The sequence below is a fragment of the Corythoichthys intestinalis genome, chromosome 2 (genome assembly GCF_030265065.1).
Source record: "Corythoichthys intestinalis isolate RoL2023-P3 chromosome 2, ASM3026506v1, whole genome shotgun sequence".
Taxonomy (NCBI): domain Eukaryota; kingdom Metazoa; phylum Chordata; class Actinopteri; order Syngnathiformes; family Syngnathidae; genus Corythoichthys; species Corythoichthys intestinalis.
This window is the reverse complement of record NC_080396.1, coordinates 62131325-62146081: the sequence shown is the minus strand read 5'-3', so window position 1 is coordinate 62146081 and position 14757 is coordinate 62131325. Positions and strand designations below refer to the sequence as shown.

The 14757-nt window shown below is 38.8% G+C and overlaps 1 protein-coding gene across 3 annotated transcripts in view; it reads right to left on the bottom strand.

The window, feature by feature from the left end:
- lamb2l (laminin, beta 2-like) overlaps positions 1-14757 on the bottom strand; it is an 82743-nt gene that overhangs the window by 21348 nt on the left and 46638 nt on the right. For all 3 annotated transcript variants that reach the window (XM_057820059.1, XM_057820065.1, XM_057820073.1), the window contains exons 4-15: positions 13480-13615; positions 13284-13357; positions 11582-11770; positions 10283-10346; positions 9511-9713; positions 8994-9114; positions 6740-6928; positions 6348-6527; positions 6159-6271; positions 3537-3616; positions 3202-3358; positions 310-450 (exon numbers count right to left, since the gene is read on the bottom strand). In XM_057820059.1, the coding sequence (XP_057676042.1) occupies positions 310-450; positions 3202-3358; positions 3537-3616; positions 6159-6271; positions 6348-6527; positions 6740-6928; positions 8994-9114; positions 9511-9713; positions 10283-10346; positions 11582-11770; positions 13284-13357; positions 13480-13615 (1647 nt within the window). The remainder of the gene's footprint in view (positions 1-309; positions 451-3201; positions 3359-3536; positions 3617-6158; positions 6272-6347; positions 6528-6739; positions 6929-8993; positions 9115-9510; positions 9714-10282; positions 10347-11581; positions 11771-13283; positions 13358-13479; positions 13616-14757) is intronic.

The window sequence follows — 14757 nt, the reverse complement described above, 5'->3', positions numbered from 1 at the left end:
GATCTAAACGAACCTAAAACACATTTCTAAAGAATATCAACCTGCAGACTGAACATATTCAACTGTAATTTTGGATTAAAGCTATGCTAACACACCAAAATGTGAAAAAGAAAATTTAATTTCTTGCACCCGAGACCATCGTAAAAATCAAGTATAATAAAATATTCACACTGTTCTTTGGTTTAGAAAAAAATAGAGAATGGAAAATTGAATTTTTGTGGTTGTTTTGTAGAAGCAAGTCCTCTCTCTCTATTATAAAAAAGGCAAAAATGATGTGCACTGGACCTCTGATTAAAGATTGTATCATACTGTCTGCTGAAGCTGGCGGATTCGCCTGAGTGCCGCACGATGCTGTTGTGGGTTGGCGATGCGCCTGTGACGCCTGTGTCTTCTGAGCTGGTTACTGAGGTGTTGAACGCAGTCTGTCTCTGCTTGAGGTCGAACTTTGCCCTAAGAGAGGTGAAGGAGGTAAGTTTAACTATATAACAAGTGATTTTAACATCCTCTAAAAAAAAAAAAATCCAAATTTACTGTTCAAGCTCAATTCATACAGTACATTTATACAGAGAAATGCGAGGGGTGTACTCACTTTTGTGATACACTGTAGCTCACATTACTTGAGACCAGTAAGAATGTTCAAATGCTAGAATGAATAGATTCCCTTTTACCAGTTCTCCTCATTTAAAATGGCACTCCTAATTCTTCAGAACCATAAACATTATTTTTTTGAAGTCGTACCTTTTAGAGTCGACACAATTTGCGACCAAAAACTACTAATCATCTCTATTCAAGGGCATAGGTTTGCATCGGGGCAGTAGGGACATAACATGACCAACTTTTCAGGATGCTCAAATTGTCCCCCACCAACTTTTAAGCAACCTTATCTGCCCCTATATAATGAGTTCAGTTACATTGGTAATTTGGATTTGTCTATCCATATATTATAAGGATATAATTGACCCTATCATTATTAAGTGAATTATTTTCATTATGTTCATACTTACATTTACCCCTTTTCACTTGCTGAATGTGCCGGTCCAATTTTTTCCCATCAAACGCACGTTTGATTGGCTGATGAATTGTACCCCCCACCACCACCACACACACACACTCACAGCCACGTAAGAAATACAACATGTCAACAACATGCCACCTCCTCTGCCCCCTTTGAAGAGGAGGGATATTATACGTTGTTTTTTTTCGGGCAGCAGTAGCCACTGTAAGTAATGTAAAAAGGCGTCAATGTTGCGAAGGTGTGGAACACGCCACTAATTTTGCTACTGAAAGTCCGACCTACATCAGACTTAGCATAACTTTAAACTGTGTGAATTTGCTAACCTGGAAAACTTGAGTAGAAAGCTGCCTAGAGAGAGGTATGGTCCCGTATGTGTTTTCTACTGTTAATTTTAATGTTAAATGTTAATTTGAACCTTTAATGTTAATTAAACTGTGAGAAATGTAGTTAAATGAGCCCCCCCCTTTTTTTTCCCTATTTGCATTTTTATTTTATTTATGCGGTCTTAAAGTAGCTCAAAGGAGCTTTCATTTTCAGTTTGGATGTGCTTGTGAACAAAAGCAGAAGTGTTTCACCTGAAGGAAGGCTTCATTTTTATTTATTTTTGTTATTCCCTGACTAAAAAGTTTTTCAGTTATATTTAATTTATTTATTTGGAAGGGCAATGCTGAGTGGTATTAAGACAAATATTTACTTTTTGCATTCCCAGATAGTTAAGATATTATTAACAAGTTTGTATTTATTGTGTATGTTAATATAATTTATGTTAAAATATTGCAATTTAAAATCCAGACATTTACTGTGGAAGTTTTCAAACTGTTTATTTAGTAATTTTTTAAAACAAAGGTATGAATCGAACGGTGTATCACCTGAACCATTACATATGAAAGTTAGTATAGATCAATACAGATTTATTTTGCATATATCAATTAATTACGTTCACATTTGTGAGAATTGTAGCCCTGACTCCCGTTCACCCAATCTGTTTGGTCTTATTAATGTCGCGTCCCCAGCAAAAAAGTGTTCATGCAGGTGATGCTGTTATATCGTCCCTACCAATGTTGAGACCAAACCCACGCCCTTGTCTCTATCATCTGTTTTTGTCCATTGTTCGAAGAACTGAAAACAGCTCCTTGTATGCTGAGAACACTCAATGATAATCCGCAAGCATCCGCCGGAAGATAAGGCCAAGAGGCACTTCCCCTCATATTTTGTGTCCTGCACCGCAGCCTTTTTGACAATTTTGAAGTCAGCACTTGCCCATTGCCACATTCCAGGGAATGTTGTGAGAGTGTGGAGAAAAGGGTCTGTCTCAGCTTGCCCACAGGGTTGAACTTGGAAGTGGAAAGAGTGGAATGAGTGGGTGGATAAACAAGGGGAGCGGAAGCAGACTGGTTTAATGGAAGGGAAGAAGGTCATATTATAGGCACAGTAGAAGGTAGTGTATTTACAGTAGAAGATACAGTTATTATGAGCTGAGACCTGACTTTTTAAATTATCCAAGACAACTGAGTCAACAAATCTCATAGGAGTTCAGCGGGCATCAAGGGAGGATTTGTGACTCCATTTTGCATATTCTTTGACTTTTTTTTTTTTTTTCAATAGCAAAAGAAAAAAAAAACTGCATTTATAGTTCATTGTTTAGCAATACATTTTTTCGCCATCAAAACACACTAGTGGGATATCTTTAATGGCAACAGAAATAGAAAAAAATAAATATGGCATTGGATTTGTTCAGTTTGGAATCTGGCCTCTTCCAGAATAAATAATGTGTTTCTATGTTTGTCTAATCCCAGTGTTAACATTGATTGCAATGAATTTGCCCCTGTAACCCGTTGTAACTCACAGCTTTTTCTATTGAAATCAATCCAGGGTTCCCCCCAGTGCTTTACTAGCCTGGCGGGCCGCCAGGCATCTACTGGACATGTAGTGTAATTTCTGTCAATACCAACCTTGTTTAAGTCAAAACAAATGATCTGTTGTGGTCATAACATCATGCAGGAATTAACATTTTCTCTGATTTGCAAAATTATACTATCAAAAGCTTGGACCATCTTTAGTCTACTAGATTTGAATGGTGATCCATACCCTCATAAGGCCAATTTGAAGAAGCAATTAAGAAATCATATTGATTCGTAATGAACACAAGTTAGTTGGAATTAAATTTAAAAAGTCACTTTGCTTACAGGTAAAGCGGCGTCAATGGGCGAGTGTCCTGTGGCTCCTTCGGCCTCATATTTGTAGAAGTCCAGTGGGGCGCAGAAATAGCCAGGCTGCACCTCAGAGCACTGTCGACCAATTAGATGGCTCCTGCAGTCACACTGTCCATTCTCCATCATGCACCTTCAACAAAAACACATTTAGTAATGCCAACACCTATAACTCATACAATCTCACTGTATTTATGTTCTTACAAATCCCACAGAGACTGCATAATATCTCAACCAGGAACCAGATTACTCTAGATGCTATTTGAGGAATTTCTATTTGATAAAAGACATATCATTTGAAGGATGTATACCTATTATTGATGGCTCCTCCAAAGTCACAGTCACATTGTCTACAACCGGCAAGGTCATTACTGAGACCCCAGAATTCAGGCTGGAAAGACAAGCACACTAACAGTATTAATGTGTATCTACATTAAATTTTAAAATCAGAAAAGAGTCAATTGTAATTTCAGAACTTCAAGGAAACTATCAGACATGTGGATATTAAATATGCATTTATATCGATACCAGTGTCGGCAGGGGGGACCGATCCGGCCCAAAATGGTTGTATTGGTATCGGCAAGTACCAACGAAGAGGGCGCCGATACCATTTACAGGTCCAGTATTATAAGATTTTACCGCAACCTTTTTTACTCCTGACGCTCACTACTCTGTCTCTGTGTTGTGTGATGACACGTGATCACTTTGCATGTTAAGCAGCTTTCGCTATTGGCCTGCTCCAGACCAATGAGAGCGGGCCAATAGCCGCTCTTAACCAATCACAGGGCAGCTTTTTCAGATTTAGGAAAAACAGACTACGAGATATTTCAGTTTATAACCTCCGTCGAGTACAATAACTGGATGCAAGATTTGCGGCCTGAAAGTTTCGAGAGGTGGAGTTAAATTGGCCAGTTTCACTACCTCGAACCTGATAAAACATTTGAAGACGAAACATTTGAACGAACACAAAGAGTTTGAGGCCGCAACAGCTCTACTGCTATCCATAAGGAAGGGGGCTGGACCGGAGCAACAATCCCTGGTCAGTTCAGTTCGTGTACTTTTATGACCTGTTACCAAAGTAGGGTTGCCACATTTCAGAAAAAGAAATAAGGGACTCACTCCCCCCTCCCGCCTACAGCCGTACAGGCGATGAAAAAAAGGGATATCCCCAAACTCCTAAAATGCATAGAAATGTATCTATTCCGTATTGGTTCAATACGGAACGCATATTCCCAATTCGGAACGATTCCTTATTTCAAAGGACGGGTGGCAAGCCTATTCAAAAGTGCTGTAGAAGTAAGCTAAGCTAAGTTGTTACGAGTATGTTGCTGCTGGTGCACAGAGAGGGAGACTAATGGAGAGACAGGAAGCTGTGGTCAATTATTATTACTTATAATTTCATGAAAGTTGCAGGGGGGGTGGCAGGTATGTGGTCCTGGGCTTCAGGACCATAGGGGTCCCTGAATGACCATTAATGTATTTTACTTTACATTTTTACATTCACATATTTTTTATTTAAATCATTATCTGATTAAATATTATGTTCTACTCCATATATACTCAAAAACTTTAACATATTAAATATTTCAAATATTTTTTTCCCCTTTTTTTTGTATAACGCCCCCCTGTCTTAGCAGAGACTGGTTTGACCCTGCTCTGGCATACTTGAGGCTACACTACGTACGTAGTAGCCTATTGAGCTGTGGTATGACAAGACATGCTACTCGCGCTGAGCCGTGGAGAGAGAAGTGGATGGGAGATCAGGGACATATGACTCAGAACAGACTCTGGTTCGGCGGCTGGATTTATCATGGATTTACAACCCACTGTGCATTATAGCAAACGCTAATACGAGGCACACGGTAACACACGTAAACACACATAGCACACTGCTACGTATTTTCTTGTCTTTGCCATATGATGTTATATCGCTGCCTCTATTCTGAGCGAGCAATAATGGATTTTGAGTGCATCCTCTATTCTGAGCAAGCAATAATGGATTTTGAGTACAGAAAACACCCCTCCTGCTCTCGCTCAATTTCTGCACACCTGTGCTGACTCTATTATGAGAGAGCAAAAATGGATTTAATGAGCATACCTCCTGCTTTCGCTAAATTTCTCTACTCCTGCGCTGGTCAGTTTTTTTCTCTGCACGCTCAGCTTAGCACACGCTACTAACATGTCACGAAGCCAACCAATCAGAGAGCTAGAGGAAGTACACTGGTTGGCTGTTTTCCCTCCGCTAGCTGATATAGTGACTGTAGCTGGAAGAGAGCGATTCTTCAGTAAAATTAAAATAATAAAAAACTACCTACACGCCACCATATCACAGGGCAGGCTTAACAACCTAGCTATGCTCCTAGCGTCAGCTTGCTATCTAGGCACATCACTGTTTGAGGACGTGATAACCCCAGGAATGTGGAGGGGGCAGGCACAGGATGTTTAGTTATACTGTTTTTTTTGCTTAGCAGGCAGGCATAGCACTCTCAGTTGTATTGTATGGTAGCCTACATGGGACAATAGATCAAAATTGTTTGTTTATATTGTTTCACTTCATATTACGGTCTGTTAAAATTTAAGTGTCCATCTCGAATTAAATAATTTGAAAATTTACACTGTCATTGCTTGCAAAGCGTTAAAAGTACTGCGTATAATGTCGTGACAAGCCGGTGGCAGGGGTGGGGTGGGGGTGCCCTATAATGGTCTCTTGTCCCCGGGCCCCTGCAAGTCTGTTGACAGCCCTGTACATATGACAAAGTAATATCGGTATGGTATACACAGCCAGAGCTGAACTAATTCACTGCCAATGGGGGCAAAGGACGTCCATTCCAGTGAATGATTGCTATCAGCTCTCCCAGACAAAATGGACTGGGCATCCATTTCCATTACTGGCAGCCAATGAGTTAAATGTGAATGACTACTGTAGTACTAACCAGACACTGGTTGCAGAAGCGACCGGTGACATATCTTTTACAAGAGCAGTCGCCGCTAATCTGGTCACATGGGGCTCCCATCATTATTATGCCACGAGGATCACAGTTGCAAGCTGATGGCACAAACACCCCAAAAACCACACAGTTATGACATGCTCTTAAACTGAAAAAAGTCATGTGTGTACACACGTTGACAGCCCAGTGGGTCATTCTGGCTGAGTCCAAAGTAGCCCTCCTTGCAATCGTCACAGCGCAATCCTTTGACGTTGGCTTTGCAGCGACACTGTCCACTGATCATTCCCATGTCTGGATCGGTGTGACTGTCACAAACCCCTCCCTCCATTGAGCCCACAGGGTCACAGTCACAGGCTGGGAGTGACACAAACCGTAGAAAAATGAAAATGATGGAGAAGTTTCTGTACACACATTACTTACAATGCTAATTGAATTAATGCGTAGAATATTGACACTGACAAAGAGCTATTGCTTGTTTGTTACATTTTGATGAAGGTTTACAACAAGTCTCCATACCAGAATATTAATAGCAACTTGACTTTTGATAATTTCAATGCTTGACTCACCAACACAAACCTGTGGGTCTCTAATGTCCCTGTTCGGGTCCTGATAGTAGAAAGGTTTGCAGATCTCACAGTTGCGTCCCATGGTGTTGTGCAGACAGTTATCACACACTCCTCCGCTGATGTTGCCCGTGGCCAAATACACGGCCATGTCAAAGTGACACTGGTTTGAGTGGCCATTGCAGTTACACTCTGTAGTAAACAGCATATAACACACCACTGTTACTCACACACACACAAAACATAAATTTGCACCCAGAAGCATTTGAATCCCAAAATTAAAATGTTGTAATTGTCAGTGAAACAGAAAAATCCCCATTTCCTCAAAGTAAAAATTTTTAACGCTTATAAATGCTTGAGGAAAAGGATTTAATGAATGAATCCTTGATGTAAAATCACATTCAATAATACCTTCAAAAATACATTTCAGGGTTAAAACATATTATTGAGTTATGCCACCATACAGGAGAATGAGTGGTAGCAAAGAAATTTGAAGACAACCATAAAATTGTTAATTGGGAAACACACATGTCTATGAAGATTTAAATAAACTTGACAGTCAGTCACATCATTAAATGCATTATGGTGCCAAAATCAGATCTGCATCTGAAACATCTTGATATAATTTGGCCCGCTACAACATATATACAGGCATGAAAATGGGTCAGGGGTTAAAAAAGTGCGAAGGGTGTGCAGGAAATATGTTCCGGTACACTGTACACAACTAGGGCTGTCCCAAACTACAAATTTTCTCCCAATTAGTCAGCCGACTATTTTTACGACTAGTCGACTAATCTTCTAATATTTTTTTCTCCCCATTTTTAACAAATTTAGCAATTAAATTTTTGATGACTCTTATTAATTCACAAAAACATTTTGGAACACTTAAATTCTTTATTAAAGTACAAATAAACACGTAAATAACAACAATAAATCACAAATAAACAATGAGGTCAAATGCTGATAGCATTAACTAGTGAAAAAGAATGGAATGTAAACAGATTCAGAGCACTGACTTTGCCTTTCCAACATGATTCAAAACAATTCTTAAAAAAATATCTAGCATTAATATTATAGTATACTACCATGTATTATAATCATTGACAATCAGATTTTTCATAAAGAGTGTTATTTTAAAGCTATTCTTAGTGTAGAATCTGAATTCTGAAGTATGTGGTATTAACTCCAGAAATCGTTATTTATATGACAAACATGACGTGCTATTAGTTTGAAATGTTCACCGGAGGTACAGTATGTTTGCTAAACCGCTAACAGTAAGCTTTACACTACGCAAAAAAAAAAAAAAAAAAAAAAAAAAAAAAAAAAACGTGTCAGTAATAAATTTTTTTCATTTTTTTTCGTTTGCAAATGCTGTTAACCAGCGATTTTTCAAGTTTGAATTGTCACCTTTTAACCACAAGTTTGCGTTTTTGAGAAGACTGCCAATGTTTTATAGCGGGGTAAAGTAGGTTGTCTTTTTTCCCCCATTAGCCTCAATGTAGCAATGCTAACGTTTACGGTGCTTAATATAGATGTGTTTCCTTATTTTGTATGTATGAACTTTAATTCTACGGTGTGTTGATGACCAATAAACATCAGTGTAAGGAACTAGAGTCTCATATGCCATCAACACACACGTGTACGCGCACGCACAAATGTACGTATGCACGCATGTATGCGACGATAAGACACAGCCGTGAAAATTACCGCCCTCATTTTTGTTTACCGTGCGACAAATGGACTTATTGCATATCGCGACAGGACTAGCAACTTCAATAAAACATGTCGTTAGCGAGTTGGATGGACTTACAATTTGCCAGCTTGTAATTCTCTCCTGTCGTCTTCCAAAATTACAACTGGGTGACCGCGCTTTAGGTGTTCATTCATGGCCGATGTGCAGCCAAGCTTGGCATTGAAGAGACAGGACACAACAGTGTAGGCTCCTTTGTTTCGTTGAAATAAGTCAATGTTTTTGCCACCGTGGTGCACTTTTTTGGCTTTGTGCCGCTTTCCCCACTTGCATACCAAACGTCCAACATTAAAAAAAAATCGCCCTCCCCCTCTTTAAAATTTTCTCTTCAGATCTACACAATTCACGTAGGTCAACCTTTTTGACTTCAAAACGGCGAATTTTGCCGAAAGGTGAGAGATTTACATGCCTGTCCATAGATCTGCCTTTTTAGCTAATAATTACTTCATAAAAGTCTATTTCATTACATTGAAATGAAATCTGTATCTGGTTGTTGTTTGTTCCTACCTCTGCAGGTGTGTGGGTTTTCTGCCTCAGCCGGTCTCCACGGCAGGTCGTGGTGGAAATCTTGGCAGCGCTCACAGTTTAAGCCCTCTGTGTTATGTTTGCAAACACAGCGACCATGGATCTGCCCATAAAGCAGACAGTAAGGACCATCATAACCAGGTAAAATGAATGTAATAAACAGGTAGCAATTGACAACATTGTCCTTATCTCTACAATGCAAAAAAATTCCAAAATGTATCCCCCAAAAACTGAAATGAGGGCACAGACCTCAGCTAAGGCGAAAGACGCATTGGATTGACAAAAGTGAATTGCATTGAAAAGGTAGTACCAACTCCTACACACAAGGTTTTTCCCTGGAGCTACATCTGCTGAATCTGATGGGTCACTGCTCCACTATGCCCTAGTGCTAGTGGATTGAATTGTAAAACTTCCGACCATTGCAACATAAAATTGTTGGTAACTATGATAACAAAAACTAATCTTGGTAAGGATATCAAAAGAAAATTTATAATCCCACCATTCCGTTTTCTCTTGTATCAATGCCTGGCACCGGAGCGCACTCTGAGGCGTGTCCATAACAGAAGCAGCTCCCTCTGACCACCAGCTCATAGATGGAGTAGTAATATTTTTGGAGGACATCAGAGCGCCTGTCTAGAAGGTCATCTCCCAGAGTGTTTAATTTTGTGAAGTTAATACGCAGGTTGGTGATTCGCAGGAGCTCTAAAGAAGGTGAAGGATAATTCGTTTAGAGTTAAAATGAAATCAACAGAATAAAACCATGTTGTGTCAACACTAAGAATGTTACAAAGAAGGTTTCATGGTTACAGACATATTACAAATTTCATGGTGTAGATAGAGCTCGTGATACATAAAAGGTCTTCTTTTTAGACGATATACGTCACAAATGTACATGCAGTAAAAGAGAGCCAAATAGCATGCTAAGGGACTCTTGGGGTAGGAATACCTGCAATATGTCAATGGTATGTGTGGCATACAAAGCCTAAGCTGTACTCATGATGACAAGCAGTACCGTACAGCTAAATACAGTGGAACCTCTTAAATCTTACAAGACACAGCTTGTAAATCAATTTATAATTTGTTGATAATTCATCTCAATCCTTTTCTAATGACAAAGGTATTTCGATCTGTTGTAAACTTTAAGTCAATAACTTAATATTCGGATAAAGAAACAATAAAGGTAAACATTTTAGATAGCCAATAAAAGCATCTTGGTTCATATGAATGCAGTACTTCCATTTTAACATGTTTCGTAGTTCTTGTTTAGATACCTTGAATGTCCAGGCTGTAAGGGTCTTTCACGTGAATAGCAGGATCCAACACTTTGTAAATTACCTTGGAAAAAAATGAAAAACAAAACTAAGAAAGAGATCAATTAATTGTGAAATACCAGAAGATCCTGTCGGAGTTCAGAACCGGGCTAACCCGCAAATAGTGTAAAATCTGTGAATAATTGGCGCCGATTAAAACTGCATTGAAAAACAAAATATCAAATCTGAAAGAAAAAGGGGGGAAAAACAACTGGTATTCAAGAGAATAAATGAATAAAACATATTTTGTTTTAAAAAGGTGGCGAAAATATGCAAATAGGTGACTGAATATGTGCCCAGAACCTCATATACAGTGTATCACAAAAGTAAGTCACCCCGTGCATTTCTGCAGATATTTAAGTATATCTTTTCATGGGACAACACTGACAAAATAACAGTTTGACTCAATGAAAAGTAGTCGGTGTGCAGCTTATATAATAGAGTCAATTTATTTCCCCCTCTATCCCCCTTTATTTTCCCCTCAAAATAACTCAAAATATAGCCAGGAAGCCTCTTCTGAAGACGGTACACAAGAAAGCCAGCAAACAGTTTGCTGAAGACATGTCAACAAAGCACATGGATCACTGGAACCATGTCCTAGGGTCTGATGAGACTGGCGGGCTTTCTTGTGTACCGTCTTCAGAAGAGGTTTCCTCCTGGGGTGACAGCCATGCACACCAATTTGATGTAGAGTGCGCCGTATGGTCTGAGCACTAACAGGCTGACCCCCCCACCTCTTCAATCTCTGCAGCAATGCTGACAGCACTCCTGTAATGAGTCACATGACATTTTGGCAGGAAAATGACAAGCAGTACTCAATTTGGACATTTAGGGATGTACGTAGTTTCTATGCGGTGTACTCACTTTTGTTGCCAGGGGTTTAGATATTAATGGCTATATTTTGAGTTATTTTGAGGGGAAAATAAATTAACTCTATTATAGAAGCTGCACACAGACTACTTTTCATTGTGTCAAAGTGTCATTTTGTCAGTGTTGTCCCATGAAAAGATATACTTAAATATCTGCAGAAATGCGAATGGTGTACTCACTTTTGTGATACACTGTATGTATGTGTACACTGTGAAGTACTCATACACAAATCCAATGAAGCTCAGCGTGGTAGTTCTGACAGGTGCTTTTGTGTTTTGGCAGTATCTTGTTGAAAATCCTCTCAGAGATGCCATCATTCCTTTAGTTTATTTTTTCATCTTATCACACATACAGCATTTCACTGCAAAGAAGAGACCCTCCAAAGCTCACCTCTCCATTGGTAGAAGGCTCGATGTCTGAGTAGCGTTCCTCACAGATAACGTCGTTAATGTGGTGCAAGCCATTAGAAGGGATGCCCAGAAAAGTTTTGGTGCAGTTGGAGGCAAAGTAGCGGTAAGGACGCCATGTACGTCCAAAATCAGCTGAACGCTCAATAATCATAGCTGCAGGGCGGAATGTCTGAGGGCGGAAACGTGGAAAAAAATAAAACTTAAGTTATTGCTTTACAAAAATTTTATCACTGCACTTATCAACTACATAGCAGAGGTGGGTAGAGTAGGCAAACATTTTACTCAAGTAAGGGTAGCATTACTTCAAAATAATATGATCCAAGTAAAACTAGTCATCCGAAAAAATGTACTAAAATACAAGTAAAAAAAGGATTTGGTAAAAAGAATACTCAGGTCGTGAGTAACGATTTACACCGTTTGATTTCTTTTTTTTTTTTTTAACAATGGTATTTTTTTTCTCAGCAGTTATCTACATGAAGGGTTATTATTATATTGTACCATAACCTATTACATAGCCACATTAAGCCAAAGAAATACAAAAAAAAAAAATTGAATTCCGGGGAGAGAAAAAAAAAATCGACAGAATAGTTGATTACTGTATAGTTCCCTCACATTTCCTATTTTGCAATTAATATCTCTGGTTTTCCGTGGTCAATAGCTGCCAAATAAAAACTGGGAGAGAGGTTAAAATCTGCGCTTTCAAGTCATGTTGAGGACAGCGCTCTATGTCAAGTACTTAATATTTTACGGTGCTTTAGAGACGCTACTTGATTGAACAGGTCGGCGTGATGATAGAACGGCAAGCTTGAGTCAGATTAATATAATGGAGTCATGTGATTATTGTTGCGACGTCTCATTGGTGAAACTGGTAGAGTCACTGTTGGCATCGCTGGCAAAAACAACCCAGGCAAAATTAATACTATATGTAGAATAAAAAGGAAAAATGTAACGACTACTGTAGCCCAAAGTCCCGGAGGAAGAGTAGCTTTTTTTCTTCTTCACAAATCTACTAAAGTAAAAGCAAAAAGTATGGCGTGGTAAAACTACTCTGAGAAGTACATTTTCCTCAAAAAGTTACTCAAGTAAATGTAACACATCACTACCCACCTCTCCCTTATAGCCCTTCATACTGTACAGTATACATAATTTAATATCTAAAATGATATTTAATAATCTGCAGGCTACCTAATATTGATCTTGAAAATGTAATTTTACACAGTATAGCATTCATACATTTTCAAGACAGCAATTTTTATCTCAGCACTAGGGAGCCTATCTCAACTTACTTTTACCTCCAAATACTATATTTCATAACCTTTCACTTTGTCGTTTAATAAGAAAAAAAAAGGAAGGAGAAAAAAAAAGAGATTCTATTGCAAAGGCCACATAAAATGCATTTTGGTCTAGGATGCCAAAGCACAATTAGCACTAATAGACTATTGTAGCCTCTATGATCAATCAGAAGCCCAAAGAAGTCTTGGAAAAAGCAAAAAGACAACAAAGGAAAATTGAGATACAGCCTAACTATATATGTATGTGTACCCCCAAAAAAATAAAATAAAAAGTACAAAAAGTAAACATACTATTTGATGTACTAGTGTGCACAGGAAGTGAGAGGGGTTTGTTAGTACTGAGGCATAAAACAGCCCGTAAAACAAACTCTTGCACGCAAGAGTATGTACCTTGAACTTCATAATGAGATGTGTGAAGTGGAATTCTGCCTCCAGGTTTAGTCGAATGCTGACATTCTCCTCTCCTGTGGAGGAAACAACTGTTAGAATGAGTCAAATCTTTAAATGTTCTCGTTAAGGGCTTATAATAAGTACCGCACTTCGGACAAAGTGAAAAAGTGCAACTGTCAAAGTGTAGCCTACACACCGTTAGCTGACTGCCACCATGTGTTGTCGCCGTTGCTGTCCATGAGGTAGATTACGTTCTCGATGCGATGGCTGTTTCTGTGTTGATACGGGTGATACGGATGCTGGGAGTTGCACTCGAAACATTTGTCTGACTCCTGTTAAGGTGAGAAAACCTTACTCGTGAATTTATAATAAATTATTTTTATTTGTTGTCAGCTAAAGGAAGTAAGAATGGAACAAAACTCCAGAAAACGGTGACAGGCTTATTTTTTAGAATAACTGTGTGACACTTAGCATCGAAATTTGCTCTTTTAACACCCTGATGACATCATTTATAAAAGTTTTGTATAGCCAAAGCCTTGCAGAGTAAATGGTCTTAAAAAAAGACAGATTTTCTTATATTTGATTGTGTTCCATGGGGTAAATCTAAACAGTTTCAATTACAAAAGGCTAAATTGTACGGTAGATTTTATATCACACTATGACACACATACACTACAAAAACTTAAATTAATTTGGATTTACAAAGCCATATAAATTCAGTCTATACACATTCCACTAAATGTAGCAAACAATAAAAGGGAAGTACAAAAGCCATGAGAAAGACACACGGATATGTGGCCTGAATGAAACTGTGTGTGTGTTTTGCAAATGTTACAATAAAGAGAAGTGCTAGACTGGAGACCATAAATTGAAGTGCAAGTGGAACTGGTGGTTCTCAACAGTAGGGGAGAAAGAATGAGCCTGCAGAGACCATGGTGCAATAGGCAGTTAAGGGATGCGTTTGGAGAGGGGGGCCATGGAGAGGGGAACTGAGTTGATGAGGCTGGCACAGAGAAGCAATGGAATTCAGGCTCGAGTGTCTTAATTAGGTTGTTGTCATGAGTGATAAAGATTATAACATGGCCGGTAAAGATACTACATTTCATGGAATTTCTCTGCATGTGCAATAGGTGTGGCCTGTGTCCAACAATACTGGCTTTGCACGAAAGATAGTGTACTGTTCCACGTTCCAGTAGCTTATGGCATATTGGCATTAGAAACTGTTATGCTATCTGTGCTTTCAATGAGTTTGCTTAATGCGTTGTCGACATTAAGGTCCAAATGATATTTAAAGTCGTTCAACTTCACTGAGTAAATTAGTGCACCTACTGTTTTGAACTCGAAATACTCAAAATAGGAAATGTATTGGTGTTGTGTTGAGATTACATAGTATGTATGGGTACCAATACAGCACTAAAATCGGTATTGGAGAGTAATATGAAAAAACACGCCGATGCTGCGTTTGATGTATTCT